Source organism: Microcaecilia unicolor, chromosome 1 (genome assembly GCF_901765095.1).
Source record: "Microcaecilia unicolor chromosome 1, aMicUni1.1, whole genome shotgun sequence".
NCBI lineage: Eukaryota > Metazoa > Chordata > Amphibia > Gymnophiona > Siphonopidae > Microcaecilia > Microcaecilia unicolor.
This window is the reverse complement of record NC_044031.1, coordinates 762806254-762831235: the sequence shown is the minus strand read 5'-3', so window position 1 is coordinate 762831235 and position 24982 is coordinate 762806254. Positions and strand designations below refer to the sequence as shown.

General features: G+C 46.8%; 1 protein-coding gene across 1 annotated transcript in view; it reads left to right on the top strand.

The window, feature by feature from the left end:
• IGDCC3 (immunoglobulin superfamily DCC subclass member 3) overlaps positions 1-18834 on the top strand; it is a 187842-nt gene extending 169008 nt beyond the window's left edge. Inside the window, exons 11-14 of the mRNA XM_030192781.1 lie at positions 5958-6062; positions 10691-10829; positions 12351-12559; positions 18641-18834. Of these exons, the coding sequence (XP_030048641.1) occupies positions 5958-6062; positions 10691-10829; positions 12351-12559; positions 18641-18834 (647 nt within the window). The remainder of the gene's footprint in view (positions 1-5957; positions 6063-10690; positions 10830-12350; positions 12560-18640) is intronic.
• Positions 18835-24982: the final 6148 nt, after the last annotated feature.

Genomic DNA, 24982 nt, shown 5'->3' with positions numbered 1-24982 from the left:
GATGACCATCTCTAAGGATGACCTAAATTTCAAGATTTGGGCGTCCCCGACCGTATTATCAAAACGAAAGATGGACGTCCATCTTGTTTCGATAATACGGGTTTCCTTGGCTCTCCACCGGGACGTTTTGTGAGGACATCCTCAACAAAACTTTTTGATTATGCCCTGTCTTATTTTTTTTTATGGTTACATTTGTACCCCACACTTTTCCCACTCATGGCAGGCTCAATGTGGCTGGCAATAGAGGGTTAAGTGACTTGCCCAGAGTCACAAGGAGCTGCCTGGGCCAGGAATTGAACTCCGTTCCTCAGGACCAAAGTCCACCACCCTAACCACTAGGCCACTCCCTTGCCTAATAATTCCTAGCATCCTCTTTGCTTTTTTGGCCGCCACCACAGAAGATTTCAGTATATTGTGTACGATAACACCTAGTCACAGTTACCTAATGCTAGAGTCCAAGGCAGACCCTAGCATCAGATAACTATGATTCGGATTATTCTTCCCATTGTGCATCACTTTGCATTTGTCCACATTAAATTTCATCTGTCGTTTGGATGCCCAGTCTTCCAACTTCCTAAGGTCTTCCTGCAATTTTTCACAATCTGCATGCGTTCTAACAACTCTGAATAGTTTTGTGTCATCTGCAAATTTAATCACCTCATATGTCGTTCCCATTTCCAGGTCATTAAATAGCACCAGTCCCGGCACAGATCCTTGGGGCACTCCACTGTTCACCCTCCTCCACTGAGAGAATTCGCCATTTAATCCTACCCTCTGTTTACCATCCATCAACCAATTCCTAACCCACAACAGAACATGGCCTCCTATCCTATGACTGTTTAATTTTCTCAGGAGTCTCTCATGAGGCACTTTGTCTAATGCTTTCTGAAAATCTCAATACCCTACATTGACCGGCTCAACATTATCCACATGGTTTATTCATGCCTTTGGAGAAATGAAGCAAATTGATGAGGCAAGATTTCACTTGACTGCAGCCATGCTGGCTCTGTCCCATTAAACCATGTTTGTCTATGTGTTCAGTGATTTTATTCTTTGTAATAGTTTCCACTATTTTGCCCGGCATTGACGTCAGGCTTACCAATCTGTAATTTCCTAGATCACCCCTGGATCCCTTTTTTAAAAATCGACATTACATTGGCCACCTTCCAATCTTCAGGTACTACGGATGATATTAATGACTGGTTACAGATCACTAACAGCAGATCTGCAATTTCATGTTTGAGTTCTTTGGGGGTGGATACCATCTGGTCCAGGTGATTTATTACTCTTTAATTTGTTGATTTGGCTCAGTACATCATCCAGTTTCATCAAGATTTCTTTCAGGTCCTCCGCATCATCTCTGGTTCAGGTAGATCTCTTGCATCTTCTTCAGTAAAGACAGAAGCTTTGCATCTAAGTTGCTAGTGCTTATTGTTGCTTCTTGTTTTCTTCATTCGGATCTTTTTTGAATATTCTGAAAGATGTTATTTTGGCTCTAATAACTTTTAACCATGCTGGCTTTCATTTTCTCTTTTTTCCACCTTTATTAATACGTGGAATACATGTGGTCTGGGCTTCCAAAATGGTATCATTAAACAACGTTCATGCCAATTTAAAGGCCTAACCTTTGCAGCTGAGCATTTCAGCTTTTTAAACCATAGTTACCCTTTTGAAAATTAAATGCCACTACTGTAGATTTCCTTAGTGACTGTACTCCAGTTATTAAGTCAGATTTGTTTGTGTTATGAGTACTATTTATTTAGTTAGATTTTGCTCACAACTTTTTCAGTAGTAGCTCAAGGTGAGTTACATTCAGGTACTCTGGATAGTTCTCTGTCCCAGGAGGGCTCACAATCTAAGTTTGTACCTGAGACAATGGCGGGTTAAGTGACTTGCCCGAGCTCACAAGGAGCAGCAGTGGGATTTGAACTGGCTACCTCTGGATTGCAAGACCGGTGCTCTAACCACTAGGCCACTCCTCCATAGAACTGTGGTGACTAGTAAGAACGTGAGATTGTAAGATTGGCAGAGTATATATAGGTATGGCATGTGGAACGACGGGCCAAGTGGAATTTGGTTGATTGATTTGAATGAGAACTTTTGTATTATTTGTTGGCGTTCCTTTCTGTTGTAACTGTAGAATGTAAACCACTGTGGCCTATTTGAAGGACTAGATCTAAAATAGATCCCCTTTTTTCGGTTCCTGGACTAGTTGCTCCAAGAAGCCATCATTTGTTACGTCTAGAAATTTTACCCTCCCTAGAACTCCCTGATGTTACATTTAACCAGTTAATATTGGGGTAATTGAAATCACTGATATACGTAAAGGAATTAGTAGAATATAAACCAACTACTACTACTAAACATTTCTATAGCGCTACTAGACTTACGCAGCGCTGTACAAATTAACATGAAAAGACAGTCCCTGCTGAACAGAGCTTACAATCTAAATTGGACAGACGAACAGACAGCTATTCTCACAGCAAAATTCTCCTCAATGAAACCATGTATTGGAGGTGTAAAGTCACTTCTATTCATGAAAATATGTGGAGAAAAAAAGACTTCAGAAACCGTGGAGATAACTCTTTAAAGGAAAAACCGTTCAAGCTTACACCTCCAATACATGGTTTCATTGAGTAGAATTTTGCTGTGAGAATAGGTAATTGAAATCACCCATTATTATACTGGCACATACATGTTTAGATGCTGGCTGTTAAAAGAATTTTAATTAACATACTCACGAATCTCAAGACACCAAACCGGTTTAAACACAAACAGGTTTATTCTTGCGCAAGAGAGACAAAATTCCAGCATCAGTCAGGAAGCCTGTCTGACCCCAAATTCCTCCCCTCTGCTCTTATAAACCTTTCTCTTACAATGCCTACGTGCAGTTTCACAGTGCTTGTGTGTCTGTCATTAACATGTTACAGTTCTAGACTGTTAGTAAGGTATCCGGCAAAAAGCATGTCTAAGAACATTCAGTTCTACTTACAAGGTCAGAGCTGAACTGTTCCTCTTTTTAATTATTTAGAAATTGTAAGAATGATTAACCCTATATTAGCAAAACATTTTTTCTGCACTGGCACTTAGATACATCAAGCCCCAAGTGATGGAACTCTTTTCCACATATGTAGATTTCTAAGACAGACGCTTCAACTGTGTGTGCCGGGTTATTAGTAACTAAGTCTGATTGCATAGTAGCATAGTAAATGATGGCAGATAAAGACCTGTACGGTCCATCCAGTCTGCCCTGAATGCATTGCATAAAATGGGATCTCAATATGTATACTTTGGAACAAAGGCGGGAGATGGGAGATATGATAGAGATGTTTAAATACCTATGCGGCATATAGGCAGAGGAGGCAAGTCTCTTTCAATTGAAAGGAAGCTCTGGAACGAGAGAGCACAGGATGAAGTTGAAACGGGATAGACGTAACACGAGGAAATACTTCAAGGAAAGGGTGGTGAATTCGTGGAACGGCCTCCCAGTGGAAGTGGTGGAGACGAAAACAGTATCTGAAGAGAGTTTGGGGCAAGTACATTGCATCTCTAAGGGAGTGATAGGGAGAGTAGGTGGCGTGGATGGGTAGATGGGATAGGCTATATGGTCATTATCTGCTTATGGTTTCCTATGTTTCTGTGGGTTAGTGGTAAAATTCGAAAGTTCAAGACCACTGCATGAGAAACTGCACTGGCTTCCTGTCAAGGACCGAATCACTTTTAAAATTTGCACTCTGGTGCATAAAGTCATCTACGGTGAAGCCCCAGCATATATGGACACCCTAATCAACTTGCCACCTAGGAACTCTCACAGATCAGCTCGTTCGTACCTAAATCTCCATTACCCAGTGTATAGTGGCCTCAAGTACAAGACCACCTTCTCCTATATTAGCGCTCATTTGTGGAATGGTCTACCTAAATTGGTGAAACTTACTCCTGATCACCCGACCTTCAAAAACGCCTCGACCTTTTTATTTGGAAAAGCTTACGCTCAAATCCCGCTTAGCATCTCTAACTTCCGACCTGTCTTTGTCACGGCGTCATATTGATCACCACAACTCTTTCTCTTTTTCCCTTCTTTGCTTTTACCCTTTCTCTCTTACACTTCTAAGAAATTGATTGTTTGCTGACTTGATGTATGTTTTTACAGACTGTTGTAAGACACATTGAGCCTGCCCGTGGATGGGAAATTGTGGGATATAAATGCTATAAATAAATAAATAAATAAAATACCTTGTCTTAACACAGAGGGACCAAATAAGCTGGCATCCCCCCCATACGACACCTTATGGGCCAGAATTAACATTTTGTATAAGAGTCTATACTCCACAGGGAGCCAATGGTAACAGATATACAAAGGTGTAGCATGTTCTGTCCCTCCTAATTCCAGCGTTTTGTAATGTTCTTAATCTTTTGAAACGATAACGAGCCAGTCTCAAAAAGACTACGTTATCGTAGTCCAATTTTGAGATTACCAAAGAATGTATAAATACATGTAGAGTGGCATTATCAAAATACAGCCAAACCATTCGCAGCCTATGTAAAGCGCAGAATCCTGACCTTACCACTTGAGATACCTGTTGCTCATATCTCAACTGGGCTCCAAAATCACCCCCAGGTATAGAAATTTATCAAATAGGGCCACGCAATCCTCCAGAAATGGTACACCAACGTCGAACTGGACAAATGCCATGAAAAGCAACAAGCTCTTGTTTACTTTACATTTAATATTGTGATGTCATAATGCCTCATTCCACCAATGCTTAAGAGTCAACCTTATCAGTGATGTCACAATGGCTTGATTATCCTATACTTGGCTCACTTTTATTACATATAGCAGTGATTTTGACTTCTAGAGACATTTATTTTTTCTTTAACGGGGGGAGGTTATCAATGTGGGCTACCGTGTTATTTTACTGTTAACTGCCATTATAAATAACTAGTCTCGTTGTATAAAATGGCTGCTTTGCTAACATAGCATGAGTTAGTGGTAAAATAATATATCTTTTTTATTGGATTTCTTTTTAAAATTTTTATGTATGCAATTTTCATATAATATAAAATAATATATCTTAACACTAGCCCGCATTGATAACTTCCCTCCTTTAGTGTGAAAAGTTTCAGTTTGGTAACCAGAGCTGATATTGTGATGTCATAATGCCTCATTCCACCAATGCCTAAGAGCCAACCTCATCAGTGATGTCATCACAATGGCTCTATTGTTCTGTACTTGGCTCACTTTTATTACATATAGCAGTGATTTAACCAGAGCTGATATTGTGATGTCATAATGTCTCATTCCACCAATGCCTCAGCCAACCTCATCAGTGATGTCATCACATTGTCCTATACTTGGCTCACTTTTATTACATGTAACAGTGATTTCTAGAGATATTTCTTTTGTCTTTAATTAAGGGGGAAAGTTATCAGTGTGGGCTACCGGTAAGATGTGTTATTTTACTGTGAACCCTGGTTATTGGTAACTAGTTCTCATTGCATAAAATGGGACGAGCTAAAATGAGCATGAGTTAGTGTAAAATAAGCCGTCTTAACAGTAGCCCATATTGATAACTATGTCCCAGTGTAAGTTAAGCATGTATTTCTGGAACAGTGCTCAGGTGGAATTTGCTCACATAATAGGTGTGTACCTGTTAACGCCTAGTTTGCAGAATTGTCCCACCACTTGGGGCCACCTGGTAACCCCATTCCAAGCCCTGTTGCACTAATGCCTGTCACAAAGTTCCCTGCAAGAGATCAGACTGTATCTGGAATCCAGAACTGAGTCCAGATTAGCGGTGAACTTCACTGACTGCTCTTTCCTGCTCAGAAGAGTAACTGGCACCCACCTTATCACCTGCCATCCTCTGGCACTTTGGTGTTTCCTGTCCGGATGGTTGCTCCCATCCCTGTCTTCATGCTGTCACTCACTGCTGTTGTTTCTGCCTCCTTCCTGCTAGATTCCACTGTGGCATATGAGGTGAAGCTCCTGGCATATAACCAGCATGGCGACGGCAATGCCACGGTTCGCTTTTTTTCTCTGAAGGATGCTGTGGAGAGAATGGGTAAGGTGCTGAGTGGCAGCCAGAGGTGCAGTGCTGAATCCTGCATATGACGGTGACATTCCAGTGTGCCTTCGCTCATCGGTGCTGTCTTCAGCCCAAGGCTCACCTCCACTGCCTTGCTATGAGGGATAATTTTGGACACTCTGAGCAGCAGTGATGTGTGCCACTCTGCCGTGTAGGAATTAATGATGCGATTATATGTATATCACATTGTTGTACGGGGGTGCAGTTTCCGGAGAGGACTGGAGTGTAGCTTACTGAAGAAGGAGGTGGGGGGGCAGAGGGCAGGGTAAAGAGCTTTGAAGTGAGAGTGAGCTGAAGAAAGAGGGTGAAGCAGGGTCAAATACGAGATGGCGCAAGAAGAGGCAGAGGCCTGTAGGACTTTGTAATATTCAGTGGCAGCAGTCAGCGTTTGAATTTAAATTACTATGGATGTTCAACGCCAGTGGCGCTGAATGTACATATAATCCATTTAGATTAGATCAGGTATTTAGGAGGCCTGAGTTAAATGTTGAAATTCTCCATCTATTGGGAGACTCCGTGGTCGCACCCTCCCTCTGCTCTTGGGCAGTGCTGCTGTCTGGATAGCAGAGTTATATGTTTCCTGCCCCCCCCCCCCCCCCCCCCCCCCCCCCCCCCCGTTAAACCTATAACCGTGTTTGAAAATTGAGCCCACTCAGTGTGTCTGGTCCATCTTGGCTTGCTGTGGGTAGTGGGAGGAACATGAAACCCATCTGGGATTGGGTAACATCATCAGCCTTTTCCTTCTTTCTGGAGTGGGGGTGGGGAGGGGGGTGGAGGAAGAACCCTCCATGTTCTCTGATGCTTTTGCTGGAAGGTGAGGTTTTTATTTTATTTTATTTTTTGCTATTACTGTGGGCCTCTTCTTTCCAATTCATTTACTTTTCACACCTAGTCCCCCTCCCCTCTCCCCCCAGTTTCCTAATCCTCCTCTCCGTCTGCCTGGGGCCCTGGGGGCTGACCCTTCATTTAAGGTGAAGGGGTTGCCATTCATGTCTGTTACAATATACCCAAGCTGTGAGATGGCGTCCAAAGCATACTGTGTATATTCAGTCACCTGAAAACGCCCCAGCAGCAGGAGCAGACAGAAGCAGAATAGTGGAGCCTGTATTTGGGAACCAGAGAAAAACCCCACAGTTAAGCTGCTGTATTTCCTGTAGTGAAATTGTGCAGGAGGAATTTAGATGGTAATTGTTCCCAGATTGTTGTAATGAGATTTGAAATGTTGCAGATGAGAGCAGCTTCCAGGAATGGCACCAGAATGCCCCAGGTGACCTCGATTCTCTGCCGCCCTTCTCAACACAGCTGCTTGTGCTGCTTTTTAAGACAGGAGTCGTGCAAAATGTGGTAGTTCTCGTGTGGGTTGCTCTGTCTCAGATTTAATGCTAACCTGTGGCTTTGAGCCCCGAGGAACAGGCGTCCATGCTGGATTTAAGCTCCGTACATGTAGTTAGTTCATGCTGGGCTGACCCCAGTGTTGCCAGATGGAAAAAATTGTTCACGCCCAAAGCCAGCCCCAAACCACACAGTCAATTTGCATATGAATGACATCATTAATAAATATTATATGGATGACATCATTAATAAATATTAATGAGGCCATTTGCATACAAATGACATCATTAATCCCGCGGCCGACGGCCGTGGGAAAAAACCGCCGGTGGGGCAAGAAAAAGCCACCCAAAGCCCGCAACCTGCACATGGCGTGAAAAAGCCGCAGCGGGTCACAGAAAGGAGTCCAATTGGGCGGGAAACCCGCAACACTGGCTGACCCATGGTTTTTATCCCCTTTCTAAAGGGTGGGGGAAGGTGGGAATGACCATAGATTTGACTAGAGGGCACTGGTAGTACCATTCATTGTGAAATAAGATTACTGTTAGCCACACTACTTGCAGCAAATCAGAAGCCTGCTCCCCCATATTTCAGTGTAGCGACATTATTATTATTACATTTGTACCCTGCGCTTTCCCACACATTGCAGGCTCAATGCGGCTTACATAGTAAATAATTACAATTACAATAGCAAAATCTGTAATTTGAATATTATAAGCTGTAGTAAACGTAGTGAGAGTGGGGTTTTTGAGGAATAAGTGAGTTGAGCATGTCGGGGCAAAACAAAGGTAGGATAAGGAAAAGGGGTAGGGAGGGGTGAGGAGAGGGAGGATGGAGAGGAAAAGATAAGGGGAAAAGGAGATTGGGAAATATAGTCTGAAGTGTAATGATCCTCAGGACCGAAAATTAGGAGGAAGAGTTAAAGTTAAGTAGGGTCAGGCGGGTCAGCACTTCCAAAATCCCAGCCTCCTGCAGCGAGGGAGCACGTCTCATGTACAGTAATACTATGTAAAGTCGCCGTGCTACGCCTGCTCCTTACTGGTAGATTAGGAAATACTATTGGGCCAGTGGATTGCATTTCAAGTTCTATAATCAGCAGACTACACTCCAGTTTTGGGGAGGGGGGGGGGATGTATATTCATTTTCTGTGAATGTTGCTGTTTCCTGTCTCTTTTTCTTCTGCATAGAGATTAGACGTGGCTGGTGCAAGGGCAATAGTGACCCTAGGCAGTGGCATACCAAGGGGGGGGGGGGTGGAGGCGGTCCGCCCCGGATGCATGCCGCTGGGGGGGTGCCGCGCGCTTGTTAGCTGCGAGTCCACTCGTTCCCTCCCTGCTGTTCCCTCTGCGCGGAACAGGTTACTTCCTGTTCCGGGGCAGAGGGAGCAGCAGAGAGGGAACGAGCGGACTCGCAGCTAACAGGCGCGCGGCACCCCCCCCCCCCCCCAGCAGGTAAAAATGCAACCGAGGGGGGGGGGGCGCATCGGCAATCCGCCCCGGGTGTCAGCCAAGCTAGGAACACCACTGACCCTAGGCAAATTTTCATCCCCCCCCCCCCCCCCCCCCCCGGGCTAGTGTTAGACATCCAGGGGCCCAGGGTACAAACCTATGCCTCCTTTACCTTGAAGCAGGTTTGGGGCTCCCTATGGTAAGGGAGCCCAGGGCAAATGCCCTGTTTGCCACCTCCCTCCACACACAATCAACTATCAACTCCCTCCCCCCCCCCCCCCAAGATTTTGTTAAACTCAACAATCATGATTATCCTGACATCACCCTATCAAGAACAAGGGCCGCCGAGAGGGGGGGCAGGGGGGACAAAATGACCCGGACCCTCTTGGAGGCCAGGGGTCAGGCCGCCGGCGCTGCAGTCCCTGGTCTCACCTGCCTGCCCTCAGCTCCGTCCGCCATCAGGCCCCCTGCAATAAAATCGACAGCGCCTCAGCTGAGCTTCGTTGGAAAGGCAGATCGCCTCCCTTCGGGCCTTCCCCGTGTCCCGCCCTCGCGGAAACCAGAATTTACATCAGACGAGGGCAGGACACAGTGAGGGAAGGCCCGAAGGAAGGCGATCTGCCTTTTCAAACGGAGCTCAGCTGAAGCGCTGCCGATTTTAATGCAGGGGGCCTGGTGGCGGACGGAGCCGCAGGCAGGTGAGACCGGGGACTGCAGGAGCGCCGGCAGCGGCAGGGGGGGGGGGCGGCGAGGGTGTCGGGGGGGCGAGGGCATCGGCGGAGGGGGGGCAGCCTTGCCCCGGGCCTGGTTTAGTCTCTGGGTGGCTCTGTCAAGAACAATCCGGCACAAAATGAACACCACACTTTGTTCTGTTTATATTACTGACCCACTATTCAAAGGGTTTATGCTCCTAACCTTGGGACCCATTTACTTGAGGTTACTTAGCACACGCTAACAAACCTTAGTGTGTGCTACGTAGCCCATAGGTATAAAGTAGGACCTGCAGCAAATTTCAAGAGGGTGTCGGAGGTATAGCGATGGGGCAGTTCAGGATGTCCAAATTTTGGATGTTTCTGCAATGGGCAGTTAAGGACGTCCAAAATTGGATGTTTCTATGAGAAAGATGTCTTTCTCATAGAAATGTCCAATTTTGGACGTCCTTAACTGCCCATTGCAGAAACGTCCAAATTTTGGACGTCCTCAACTGCCCTTGCTGGCAGGTTTGCTGTAGGGGGGAATGGGGACAGGGCTCACCATTCCTCCCCAATGATCTGCAAATCCTAACGCCAGCTCGGAGCTGGCGTAGGGTTTGTCGCGGCCAGCAACCCAATCTTTGGCGCGCTGGTTGCTGATCATTGGGGATGAATGCATTAAGCGCTGATTAGCATGCATTTGCATGCTACCTGCGCTAAGAGCCCTCGAGCGCGTAGTTTCACGCGCTCGAGGGCTCTGATCATGGGCTGGTAGCAAACAACGGCGCTAGTATGGCGCTAACAGCCTCTAGCGCCGGTGTTTGCTTTGTACGTGCAGGACGTCAGACTCACAGAAACAGAACGAAGCCTTGCACCGGAAGAAGAGGACCTCGGCTGGCGGGGGTTGGGTCCCCCGCCAGCAAAGGTAGCCGACGGCGGGGGAGGGTTGGCGGCGGGAGGGGGGGATTGAGAGGGTCATCGGCAGGGGGGTCCAGGGCCCCGTGGCCCCACGTAGCTACGCCATTGCTCTAAAGTCATTCCATTCTAAAGAAGCTTCTGGAAGGGGGAGGGGACTGCATGCACTCTTGTCCACGCCATACTGGAAGTAAGTGCTGTTCCCTATTCTTTCCGTCAGTGCTGAGTCCTCCATGTGACTGTCTAAAGAACGAGCAGAGCAATAAAACCTCCACCACAGGCATCATCATCGGTATCCACATCGGAGTGACCTGTATCATCTTCTGCGTCCTGTTCCTCATGTTTGGATACCGGGGAAGGTAAAGTTAGAGGCAGCAGATGCCGCTTTCCTGAGGGAGAGGGAATTGTGTCTGTGCATCAAGGCGGTCATGTGACCTGGGGTTCAGAGGAAGGCTTTGGGTCAGTCCTAGGTTTGGAGCATTTTGTGGGATTTTGTAATCAGTGGTCAGAGCACTGGGGGAGAGTGTCAGAAGGTGAGGATCTGGTCTACATGTGTAGTATCACATCGTACCTTATGCTATGAGTTTATCTTGTTGGGCAGACTGGATGGACCGTTCGGGTCTTTATCTGCCGTCATCTGCTATGTTACTATGGCGGGGCAGATGACTTCCTCCCAACCCTGGGTGATGTCTTCTCATCTCTGGGACGTTGTGCACATGAACTGAGACTCGGGGGGGGGGGAGGGGGAGAACAAAAGAGGGTAGTAGAACAGGTCCAGATACGGAAAAGAAAGTTCAAGAAGAGGTACAGGGGAAGGGAGCATGCTGGAGTGGAGGAGTAGCCTAGTGGTTAGAGCAGTGGACTCTGATTCTGGGGAACTGGGTTCGATTCCCACTGTAGCTCCTTGTGACTCTGGGCAAGTCACTTAACCCTCCATTGCCCCTGGTACAAAATAAGTACCTGAATATATGTAAACCGCTTTGAATGTAGTTGCAAAAACCTCAGAAAGGTGGTATATCAAGTCCCAGTTCCCTTTCCCTTATGACATCACAATATCAGAAGTGAGCCAAGTATTGGGCAATCAAGCCATTGTGACATCACTGATGAGGTTGGCTCTTATTGGTGAATGAGTGGAGGAGTAGCCTAGTGGTTAGTGCAGCGGACTTTGATCCTGGGGAACTGGGTTCAGTTCCAACTACAGCTCCTTGTGACTCTGGGCAAGTCACTTAACCCTCTATTGCCCCAGGTACAAATAAGTACCTGTATATAATATATAAACCGCTATATCAAGTCTTATTTCCCTTTCCCTATTTGAGATTCTAGATGGAATGTTGCTACTATTTGAGATTCTACTTGCTATTATTGGAGATTCTACATGGAATGTTGAGATTCCGTTGATATTATTTGAGATTGTACATGGAATGTTGCTAGTGGAGGAGTAGCCTAGTGGTTAGTGCAGTGGACTTTGATCCTGGGGAACTGAGTTCGATTCCCACTGCAGCTCCTTATGACTCTGGGCAAGTCACTTAACCCTCCGTTGCCCCAGGTACAAATAAGTACCTCTATATACCATGTAAACCGCTTTCAATGTAGTTGGAAAAACCACAAGGGCAGTATATCAAATCCCCTTCCCCTATAAGAACAATCTCTGCCTCATTTTTCTCTGTGGATTCTTGCAAAACGTAGATTCTCCCTCTCATCGTGCATATTCACCAAACCCAGGTGAACCCTGAGAATCTAAGTGAATCTTCCTACACCTCTAGTTCTGTTTCTTCCCTCCTCCTCCCTCACCCCCGGCCCAAAAAGCATGATGCTCTGAGCCGTACCAGATGAACCCTTGTTTTCTCACGTGTCTTTCTCGCTTTCCTTTGCCTCCCCAGGCTTCTGATGTGTAAGACCATGCCAGACCAGCTTTCCACCCCTCAGGTGCCTCGGGCCCAGTGGAACTCTTCCAGCCTTGCCCTGAACGGTGCTGGCCACGGGGATCAGGAGTTGGAGACTAGCAGGAAACAGCTTGACATGAATGAACTTGAAAGGTTGTTCCCAGCATCCCCAGCTCAGGATCCACAGCATGCAGGACATGTGGTAAGTAGCAGTTATGGAAAGACTGCCCCCAGAACCCCCTGCTCCAGATCCTTAGACGTGCCATGCTGGGTCAGACCAGTGGATCAGTCCAGGACACTTGAAAGCAATGAGCAGATCCCAATGGGGAGGCCCATCTTCTGATACCCTTTCTCTTCAGGTCTACTTGGCTAATATTTTTTCTACCAGGAACCTATTGAAATCCTTTTTAAACACAGCTATGCTAACCTCCTTGACCTCATCCTCTGATAACTTAATTGTGCACCAAGTGAGAAAACAGTTTCTCCAGTTTGTTTTAAATCTGCTACCTGTCCTGTTGGTTTTACAGAATGTCATAAGAACGTAACATAAGTATTGCCATACTGGGAAAGACTGAAGGTCCATCAAGCCCAGCATCCTGTTTCCAACAGTGGCCAATCCAGGATGCAAGTACCTGACATGATCCCAAAACAGTACAATACATTTTTTATGCTGCTTAACCTAGAAATAAGCAGTGGATTTTCCCCAACTCCATTTTAATAATGGTCTATGGACTTTTCCTTCAGGAAGCCAGCCAAACCTTTTTTTAAACCCTGCTACGCTAACTGCTTGTACTACATTCTCTGGCAACAAATTCCAAAGTTTAATTACACGTTGAGTGAAGAAATATTTTCTCCAATGTCCTCCACACCTAGTACTATTTGAAAGGGTAAATAGCCGTCTGCTGTTTATCTGTTCCACCCCACTCATGATTCTGTAAACCTCTATCATATCCTCTCTTAGTTATCTTTTTTTCTGCTCTAACCCACTTAGACTCTCTTCATAAGAGAGGCTTTCCAGCCCCTTTGTTGTTTTGTTGCCCTTCTCGGAACCTTTTCCGGTTCCGTTATCTCCATTCTGAGATGGGGCGACCAGAGCTGCACACAATACTGAAGGTTCTGACACACCAAAGACCTATCCAGAGGCAGAATCTATTTATTGATTTATTGCTTTGCAACTTGGTATACCACGTCTTTAGAAGTAAGGTCTGTGAAAGCCTCGAAAACGGTGTTATTCCAGAGGGCATTCTCCATTCCTTAAGTTCGGAATTTTGAAGTAGGATTGCAGTCGTGATAGATCTCAGATGGGTCTTAATGAGTACTTGTTTTATCTTTATAATTATGATTGTATTTTGTTACCCGCTCAGAATTCGCCCTTTCCTCTCTGAACACACCACCCGAACTCTCGTCCACGCTCTCATTACCTCTCGCCTGGACTACTGCAACTTACTCCTCACCGGCCTCCCACTTGGCCATCTATCCCCCCTTCAGTCTGTTCAGAACTCTGCTGCACGTCTCATATTCCGCCAGAACCGATATACTCATATCACCCCTCTCCTCAGGTCACTTCACTGGCTTCCGATCAGATACCGCATCTAATTCAAGCTTCTCCTTCTTACCTACAAATGTACTCAATCTGAAGCCCTTCATTACCTCTCTACCCTCATCTCCCCTTATGTTCCCACCTGAAACCTCCGTTCACAGGACAAATCCCTCCTCTCAGTACCCTTCTCCACCACCGCCAGCTCCAGGCTCCGCTCATTCTGCCTCACCTCACCCTATGCTTGGAACAACCTTCCTGAGCCCTTACGCCAAGCCCCCTCCCTGCCCATCTTCAAGTCTTTGCTTAAAGCCCATCTCTTCAATGCTGCGTTCGGCACCTAACCCTTACCGTTCAGTGAATCCAGACTGCCCCAATTTGACTGCCCCTATCGGACCGACCGTTCACTTGTCTATTAGATTGTAAGCTCTTTGAGCAGGGACTGTCTCTCTTTGTTAAATTGTACAGCGCTGCGTAACCCTAGTAGCGCTCTAGAAATGTTAAGTAGTAGTAGTAAGTAGTAATTGTAGATGATGCAGGCTAAAAATGTTTATAAATAAATCCACCCACCAGCCACAACCCACTGACCTCTTCATTAGAACACATCAACATCCTGCACGTCGATCTCCATCACTCCTGATTTAACAAGAACACACTCGTGAAAAGAGTAATTGATGGTCATTAAATTTCTCCAAATTTCTATGGGGCACGTCCAATATTCAGAGCGGGCAACAATATTTTATTTACATAAGAATGTAACGTAAGTGTAGCCATACTGTGTCAGACCAACGGTCCACCTAGTTCAGTATCCTGTTTTCCAAACGGTGGCCAAGCCAGGTCACAAGTACCTGGCAGAAACCCAAATCGTGGCAACACTCCATACTACAAATCCCAGGGCAAGCAGTTGCTTCCCATGTCTGCCTCAATAGCAGACTATGGACTTTTCCTCCAGGAATTTGCCCAAACCTTTTTTAAACCCAGATACGCTAACCGCTGTTACCACATCCTCTGGCAAAGTGTTCCAGAGCTTAACTATTCGTTCATTGCTTTTAAAGTTTACTGTCTGGTTTACAAAATTTTATCAGGATTCGAGTCCCGCTGTAATTTAGTTCAATTGATTGGTACAGCAGATACAGCCGTAATAAAGACCGCTTAATTTTGGCCTTTTCCATCCGTGAAAGATATTCGACTAAAGTCAGTGTTTGATAAATCATTTTCCTTTCTTTCTGTGAAATTTTGTAATTCCGTGCCATATTTGGCACGTTTAAATTATGATTATTAAACAGAGAGGGGAAGGCGGTACAACGAGAGGACATGAAATGAGATTGAAGGGGGCAGACTCAAGAAAAATGTCAGGAAGTATTTTTCACGGAGAGAGTGGTGGATGCTTGGAATGCCCTCCCGCGGAGTGGTGGAGAGGAAAACGGTAACGGAATTCAAACATGCGTGGGATAAACATAAAGGAATCCTCCTCAGAAGGAAGGGATCCCCAGAAGCTTAGCCGGCGGTGGGAGGTGGGGATAGTGCTGGGCAGACTTATACCGTCTGTGCCAGAGCCGGTGGTGTGACGCGGGGCAGGTGGTTAGGAGGCGGGGATACTGCTGGGCAGACTTATACGGTCTGTGCCAGAGCCGGTGGTGGGAGGCGGGGCTGGTGGTTGGGAGGCGGGGCTAGTGCTGGGCAGACTTATACGGTCTGTGCCCTGAAAAAGACAGGTACAAATCAAGGTAAGGGATACACAAAAAATGGCACATCTGAGTTCATCTTGTTGGGCAGACTGGGTGGACCATGCAGGTCTTTTTCTGCCGTCATCTACTATGTTACTATGTTGTCAGAAAACCTTGAAATCTTATTTTTTTTAACAGTAATTTCTTGAAGTTATGCTTTGGTTTCTGCTTTGTTACCCGTATTGAAGGGCCCTTTTACGAAGCGGCTGTGGAGTTACCGCTGCTTTGTCGTGCACTAGTCAGGTACTACCGCCGGCTCCCGCCATTTCTGGCGTGTCCATAACATTTTTTTTTTACCGCCAGAGGGTTACCCAGCAGTAATTGGCAGTGCCGCACACTGTCCGGTTAGCGTGGGAACCCCTACGACCTCCTAAATAGGTGGCGGTAAGGGCTTCCCCACTCCCCCCCCCTCGGAAATGGCTGTGCAGCAAGTGTTTAATTACCACATAGTCGTTTCCTTTTTTTTTACTTTTTACCTTCTACGGTATAAGGGGCTTCGGCGCCCAGCAAATCCATATGCTGACGTTTCCGCAGGGCCCCTTTTCCCGCAGCTTGGTAAAAGAGGCCCTTAAACTTTGTAGGCATTAGATGGGATATAAGTGCATATATACAGTGGCGTAGGAAGGGGTGGGGCGGTCCGCCCCGGGTGCACGCGCTGGGGGGGGTGTCGGCTCGCTGGTTCCCTGCTCTTTCTGCCCCGGAACAGGTTACAGAGAAAGCAGGGAAGCAGCAGAGCTGATGCAGCTCCCAGTGACGTGCACAGGGGGCGGATCGGCCCTCCCGCCTGCCCCCCGCTGTAAGGTAGGGTGCGTTTTAGGGGGGGGGAGTGCTCCGGAGGGGGGGGCGCCGTGCCCTGCACCCGGGGGGGGGGGTGCGCAGCGGCGACCCGCCCCGGGTGTCAGGCACCCTCGCTACGGCACTGCATATATAACTTAACATATAACATCTATGAAGAGATTCACCCAAGGCGGTGTTCAACAGGTCCAGTTTAACATAAAACAGCGTAACAATAGTAAAATGACTAATATAAACATAAGTAAAATCAATGAGGTAAACTTGGAAATGGCAAATTGAAACCTAATAATAGGACTAACATGAAACAGTATCAGAAATATATACATTTAACAGCACTGCAGAATAATCATATAACAGAAATATGATAAATACCAGTACAATACAAACAGTACCATAATAGACAGCATGGAAGAACATTCAAATAACAGACGTAATACAGTGTCAGCATAATACTAATGAAACACCTAGTGAGTCCACATTAAAACATTTGAATAAAATAGATACGATGCTAATGCAGTTCCTACAATACAATGAGGAGGGGGCCAAGTGCAAATATACAGAGACAAGGTAAATACACACATCAAATACCACATCTTTGAAAATTGCTCTGCTCAGAAAATAATACGTAGTACATGTTTAAAAATAGACGATACTTTTGCCTAATTAAAGTCGTGTTAGCGATTCCTGTGCGGCAAATGAGAGGAAGTGAATCCAGACTGCCCCAAATTGACTGCCCCTATCGGACCGACCGTTCACTTGTCTATTAGAAGCTCTTTGAGCAGGGACTGTCTCTCTTTATTAATTTGTACAGCGCTGCGTAACCCTAGTAGCGCTTTAGAAATGTTAAGTAGTAGTAGTAGTATTACATATAGCAGTGATTTAACCAGAGCTGAGATTGTGATGTCATAATGCCTCATTCCACCAATGCCTAAGAGCCAACCTCATCAGTGATGTCACAATGGCTTGATTGTCCTATATTTGTCTCACTCTTATCTATTAGATTGTAAGCTCTTTGAGCAGGGACTGTCTCTCTTTGTTAAATTGTACAGCGCTGCGTAACCCTAGTAGCGCTCTAGAAATGTTAAGTAGTAGTAGTAGTAGGAAGCCCAGATGGGCTTCCTCTCATTTGCTGTGTGGGAATCGCTAACACGACTTTGTAAAAGAGGCCCTAAATAAATTTGATTCATCTATATGAATTTATTTATTAATTTATTATTACATTTATATCCCACATTTTCCCACTGATCGCAGGCACAAAGTGGCTTACAAAGTCTGAAGTGCAAGCTACAGTCCAAGAAAAACAGTTATACAAATTGAGAATAAGATATAAAATAACAATTAAACATCAAAAGGCAAGTGATAATGACAGGTAATTAATTGTCCTTGGATCATGCATTAGATCGTTTTTCCTTGTTGGAGCTGGTCAAGCTATCTAAAAAAAGGAAGGCACAGGAAGTGTGGAGGTGCACTTAATCCCCACGAAACAATATAGGGAGAAAAAGAGAAGAAGATATATTTGAAAAAAGTATAATATTATAACAAGTTGACTCAACACAGCCGTGTTTCGGTGCCGTGGCGCCTTCTTCAGGAGTCTACAAAACCACAACTTATTTGGTTTTCCCCATGTTCTTAATTTTGCTAATTTGTATTTCCTTTTGTGAAAACATTTCATGCATTTTTGTATTTATAACTTCTTTCGAGATTTTTTTTCTCAGTTATAGTCTATGCTTTTATAGATGTCTTTTATGCTAATTTATTTATATATTCTCTTACGATTATTGTTGTTTACAATTTATAGTTATATTTATTTATGTTTTATATTTGGTTTTGTAGACTCCTGAAGAAGGCGCCACGGCGCCGAAACACGGCTGTGTTGAGTCAACTTGCTATAATAAATATTATACTTTTTTCAAATATACGTCTCCCCTATTGATTGGAAAGAGCCTATCTTCCTCCGCTGGTCAAGCTGTGTCATATTATGACGCGGACTCCAAAATACCTTTTGGCTATCTAACCCTCCTGCGCTAATGCCGATACAGCCCATTCACTTTGGATGGGCTGTGTTGGCATTGCCGTGCAGCTTAGTAAACGGGGGGGGGGGGGGGTCAGTGTGTATATATGGACCACTGAAGAGGTTAGTCTGTAGAGTATAGGATGTTTGGATGATAATTTGACATGTACTGTTCTATTCCTTAGGTAATTCTCACACTTTTCCTCCCCACAGTCAGATCCTGTGCAATCTGCCACACACAACGAGACTCAGATCACCGTTTTAACGCTGGATGAGTTCAGCCTTACCGAAGAGCAGAGCGTCCCTTCAGAAGACGCAGTTCTAGAGCTTCACACAGGCCCCCAGCAAGAGGCCTCCCAAGACGACACCCAACACAGCCCCATCAGGGAAGGATACGTGGCAAGTCTTTAAGCCTCTCGTAGGACTCACCAAAAACTATTGTGGCATCCAGTGACGTCTTTACTGAGACTTCTCAACCTCAGGTCAACTCGAAAGTTCCTATAGTCAGTTATTTTTTATTTTTTTAATTATTATTATTTTTATATATAGCCTTTTGGGGGCTACATGAAATTTATCTGCACAGGCCTACGTTTTGCATTTCATGACTGGTCGCAATGATTTTTGCTTACCGTACTGAAGCTGCTAAATGTGCACTGCCCTGTTAGGGGTCGCCTACAACACCTTCCCACTTCTTCCAGTGCTACCTGGCCTTCCCTGCTTCAGTTATTAGCAGCTTCAGAACTACTTACACCCAACTTTATTGTTCAGTTTGTTTTCCAAATTGTATCCAGCCGAGTGACTGGAGAAACCCGGCAGCACCACTTCCTCTGCTCCCCAAAGACTACACGTGGAACTGACGATTTTCTACGTTTCTCTGTTTCTCAGGATGTGGATTCTATTTCTTTTTTGTTCTTTTTGACTGATACACGCAACACACACAAAACGAACAAAGTGAACCTAAATAAGTGAATACTGTGTTTAAATGCGGCCTACGTGAGGCCTACTGAAAGACTTGGTTGGAAAACCTGAGCAGGACTCTTTTAAACCTACCTCACCCGAAATGAATGTCTTCTGGGAGGCGTCCGTGTCTTCCTCAGTTGTTTTGTCATGATTATTACTACATACTGTGAGCACTTGTCCAGAGAATACCTCTTACTACCTCAGAAATCATGCGTCATGTCTGCCATCTCTGTGGATTGCTTTTAATTTCCCATTTGACTGTTTTTGTTTCAATGTAAAAGCACTTCCAAACGTCAAGAAAAAACAAAATAATATTCTACCTCAGTATTTTTCTTCTTAAGATTGTGTTGTGTGGATATTTGCACACGAGTGTCTGCCACCGTGTCCTTTTCTTCTCTCAAGGTGAGTGTTGGCACTATCCTCGTGCCAACCCAAAAATAAACTCACAAGAAGCCAAACGGCACCAAAAACATTGTATAAAGTGAAAAAGGGTTTTGCTATTGAATCAGTGTTGAGATGGGGTTTTTTTTTTTCTGGTTGACTCACTTGTGTTTCTCTAGCTGTGGTGTAAGAAAGCTTTCTGGATGTCTTCTTACAAACTGTGGATGAACTTTCTCCAGAACACCTAGAGGGTTGCCAGCTCGATAGGGAGGTGATGCTATTTCTGAAGGTGTCTCATTGAAACCCGGAGAGCTCCTTTCTCTCCGTGTAATCTGCTGAGAGACTGACTGCTTATTTCTGGAGGCTCTTGTCTATCGAGAGATGAACCCTATGTTTCCAGATGTGACCTTTTGATGCTTGAAGACCTCAGATTCAATCAGGGGCAGGTCATAATCCCAACACACTGTTTATCTGGGCCTTGTACAAGTATCTTTTTTGAGCTTCTGGCTAAGCAACTGGTTAGTTCCTTTACCCTTCTCAGAGTAGCCCCTCTGCTACAGTGGAAGGGCGTGGAGTGGATGCCAAAGCAATGTAGCTCCAGTTTTCACGGTGAGGCTTCTTTCCCTGGGTCACCAATGTCTTTGCACTCATAGGCCTGCTCTGAGGGATCATTGGTTATAGCTATTTTTCATCTGATGACCAGTTCCTTGCTATACTTAGCTTAGCTTTCCTTTAGATCTGAGTTATGGGTGGCTCTTACTTTTAGTGGTAGCTGTTCACACTTCAGAAAAAGACACAGAGCGGTGTGACCTGCACAGAACGGCAGGGACAACCTTAAACAAAGGCATAGCGGAGGTAATCTGCATGTTCTACAGGGAGCGGCAGGTATTGCTCTAGGCAGACTGGGTGAGCCATTCTGGGTTTAATCTGCCATGTGCATGTGTTTCTATCTATGATGGTCTCAGAAAACTCCAATGTTTTTATGCCGCCTTCTAAAAGGATTGCCTGATTTAATACATTCATAGACTTCCCTTTCTCCTCCCCTCCAAAATTCCCCACTCAATGAGCTTTCATTGACAGGGTCTTCGTATTGTCCCCTCTTCCAGAACCTTCATGGACTGAGCAGCCTTCTGATTACAGAGGACCATTGCTAATAGGAGGGGGGGAAGGGAATGGGATTTGATATACTGCCTTTCTGTGGTTTTTGCAACTACATTCAAAGCAGTTTACATAGTATATACAGGTACTTATTTGTACCTGGGGCAATGTAGGGTTAAGTGACTTGCCCAGGGTCACAAGGAGCTGCAGTGGGAATTGAACCCAGGAGGTGGTGGGGAGGAAAACGGTAACGGAATTCAAACATGCGTGGGATAAACATAAAGGAATCCTGTTCAGAAGAAATGGATCCTCAGGAGCTTAGCCGAGATTGGGTGGCGGAGCTGGTGGTTGGGAGGCGGGGATAGTGCTGGGCAGACTTATACGGTCTGTGCCAGAGCCGGTGGTGGGAGGCGGGGATAGTGCTGGGCAGACTTATATGGTCTGTGCCAGAGCCGGTGGTGGGAGGCGGGGCTGGTGGTTGGGAGGCGGGGATAGTGCTGGGCAGACTTATACGGTCTGTGCCAGAGCCGGTGGTGGGAGGCGGGGATAGTGCTGGGCAGACTTATACGGTCTGTGCCAGAGCCGGTGGTGGGAGGCGGGGCTGGTGGTTGGGAGGCGGGGATAGTGCTGGCCAGACTTATACGGTCTGTGCCAGAGCTGGTGGTGGGAGGCGGGGATAGTGCTGGGCAGACTTATACGGTCTGTGCCAGAGCCGGTGGTGGGAGGCGGGGATAGTGCTGGGCAGACTTATACGGTCTGTGCCAGAGCCGGTGGTGGGAGGCGGGGCTGGTGGTTGGGAGGCGGGGATAGTGCTGGCCAGACTTATACGGTCTGTGCCAGAGCTGGTGGTGGGAGGTGGGGATAGTGCTGGGAAGACTTATACGGTCTGTGCCAGAGCCGGTGGTGGGAGGCGGGGCTGGTGGTTGGGAGGCGGGGATAGTGCTGGCCAGACTTATACGGTCTGTGCCAGAGCTGGTGGTGGGAGGCGGGGATAGTGCTGGGCAGACTTATACGGTCTGTGCCAGAGCCGGTGGTGGGAGGCGGGGATAGTGCTGGGCAGACTTATACGGTCTGTGCCAGAGCCGGTGGTGGGAGGCGGGGCTGGTGGTTGGGAGGCGGGGATAGTGCTGGCCAGACTTATACGGTCTGTGCCAGAGCTGGTGGTGGGAGGTGGGGATAGTGCTGGGAAGACTTATACGGTCTGTGCCAGAGCCGGTGGTGGGAGGCGGGGATAGTGCTGGCCAGACTTATACGGTCTGTGCCGGAGCCGGTGGTGGGAGGCGGGGCTGGTGGTTGGGAGGCGGGGATAGTGCTGGCCAGACTTATACGGTCTGTGCCAGAGCTGGTGGTGGGAGGCGGGGATAGTGCTGGGCAGACTTATACGGTCTGTGCCAGAGCCGGTGGTGGGAGGCGGGGATAGTGCTGGGCAGACTTATACGGTCTGTGCCAGAGCCGGTGGTGGGAGGCGGGGCTGGTGGTTGGGAGGTGGGGATAGTGCTGGCCAGACTTATACGGTCTGTGCCAGAGCTGGTGGTGGGAGGCGGGGATAGTGCTGGGCAGACTTATACGGTCTGTGCTAGAGCCGGTGGTGGGAGGCGGGGCTGGTGGTTGGGAGGCGGGGATAGTGCTGGCCAGACTTATACGGTCTGTGCCAGAGCTGGTGGTGGGAGGCGGGGATAGTGCTGGGCAGACTTATACGGTCTGTGCCAGAGCCGGTGGTGGGAGGCGGGGCTGGTGGTTGGGAGGCGGGGCTAGTGCTGGGCAGACTTGTACGGTCTGTGCCCTGAAAATGACAGTTACAAATCAAGGTAAAATATACACAAAAAGTAGCACATATGAGTTTATCTTGTTGGGCAGACTGGATGGACCGTGCAGGTCTTTTTCTGCCGTCATCTACTATGTTACTATGTTCTCAGGACCCTGCACTAACCACTAGGCTACACCTCCACAGAGTAGAGACAGAGTTGTGGAAAGTTCCAGGCTCATTCTTTGTCTGGGTTAAAGTGTTAATAAGGGGTGGGGGTGGGGGGGGGGGGCAGATAACGGTCCTTCAGCTAATGAGTTATTGCCTCTGTTTTCAGCAGCTTTTCATTCCTACACCTTGGTAATACTGTTAAGCCAAGAGGTTGCCAAAGAAATTTACAGCAGTCACTCCTAAATAAATATGTTTCTGTGTGTCTGCACTGCTGGCAGCTCTCTAATCCATTAAAGTAGGCAGAACATTTGAAATACTGGTCCTTGTGTCTCACAATGCCTTGAGGGATTTTCTTCCCATGTTTGATGATCCCCCAGAGGAAACTCTTCATTTGCATAGCCACAAAAAGTACTTTTAGAGCAGCAAGATAAGGCATCCTTTTACTAAGGTGCGCTGAAAAATTGCTTGCGTTAGTGTAAGCGCAGGTTTTGGGCGTGCGCAGAATCATTTTTCAGCGCACCTGTAAAAAAAAATGCTTTTTTAAAAATCTTTGCTGGAAATGGAAGTGCAGCAAAATCAAAATTGCCGCGTGTGTCCCATTTTGGCCCTGCGATCTTAACCGCCAGCCATTGACCTAGCGGTAAAGTCTCACGCGGTAACCGGGCGGTAATGGCCTACGTGCGCCAAATGCCGCTTGGCGCGCGTCTGTTACGCACGGCCGAAAAGAAAAATTATTTTTCGGCCGCGCATATCGGACATACGCCAAAAATTAAATTACCGCATGAGCCACACAGTAGCCGGGAGGTAACTCATTTTGGCATTGGGCGTTCATAAAGTCAAAGGGCCCCTAACAGAAGCTCAACAGTCTTAATAAAGAATCTGCTGGGGAATTTATCTTTGCGTTGTTAAGTCTGAAGCAGGGGCGTCGCCAGACCTCGCTGGGAGGGGGGGGCCAGAGCCCGAGGTGGGGGCACTGTTTAGCCGCCTCCCCCACCGCCACCCGCCACTTTGGACCCCCCTGCCGACGACACTCTTGAACACCCCCTCCCGCCACCAACCCTCCCCCTCCGTTGCCGCCACATCAGGTAACTTGTTTGCTGGCGGGGGTCCCCAAACCCCGCCAGCCAAAGAGTTCGTTATGTGATCAGCTGTTTCTGACGCCTTACGCCCTGCACCGTGCATGTATCCCCGTGCAGGACGTAAGGCATCAGAAACAGCTGATCACACAACGAACGTTGAACGAAGGCGCCGGAGTCTACTCCAGCGCTGAAGAAGACTCTTCAGCTGGCGGGGTTTGGGGACTCCCGCCAGCAAACAAGGTACCTGATGCGGCGGCGGGGCGGGCGGCGACAGCAGGGGAGGGTTGGTGGCGGGAGGGGGGTTCAAGAGGGTCGTCGGCAGGGGGGGCCAGGGCCAAATCTACGGGGGCCCAGGCTCCACGTAGCTACACCACTGGTCTGACGTGGTAGAGATTCTGCAGTGTTGTGGTATAACTCCAGGCTGTTTAGAGATGCTTTTTTAATCAAGGTTTTCCCAGTCCCATCCCAATGCATGCAGGTCGTTGTCGTCCCTCTTCAACACTCAGCTTCATACCTGCAAGATTTCATCCAGAGCTGGTTTTCCTTACATCCATCACAAAGCTTGAAGCAGGACAGCAAGGGCCAGAGGTGCACTGGGGTAGAAATTCCAAAGACAGAAAAAGATTCACATCTTCTAATGACAAGGGAGTGAGTGAGGTGCCAGAGCAGAAGCATGAGGGGGTGGGAATTAGGAATGCAGGGCAGGAGAGAAATTTCACAATGTCATGCATTTGGGTTTGTGAGAGTTGGTTACCTACCTCAGCAGAAATTTTGGAACTCCAGTCATGACAGGGTCAGTTTCTTTAAACCTCTGTCCCACTGTTTTTGGTGCCCTTAATTTAGAGAAATCTGAGCCAGGGCTTATAAACCCAGGGACCTGGCCACATCCCGGTGGACTTCGACCTGCCTCTGTACAGAGTCTGATGCCATTAAACGAGGATCAAATATTTCCTTTGTCATTCTGCTGAGAAACTATCCATCAAACATGCTTGTTGTTATTTCTGTGATGGCTGTAATGTTCAAGATCTATTTTTATACAGTAGTTTATCAGCTGTAATCTGTTTTATTAAAAAAAATGAAGCAAATCAGGAAATCTTTATTTTGTTTTCATTAAAAAAGAAATCCG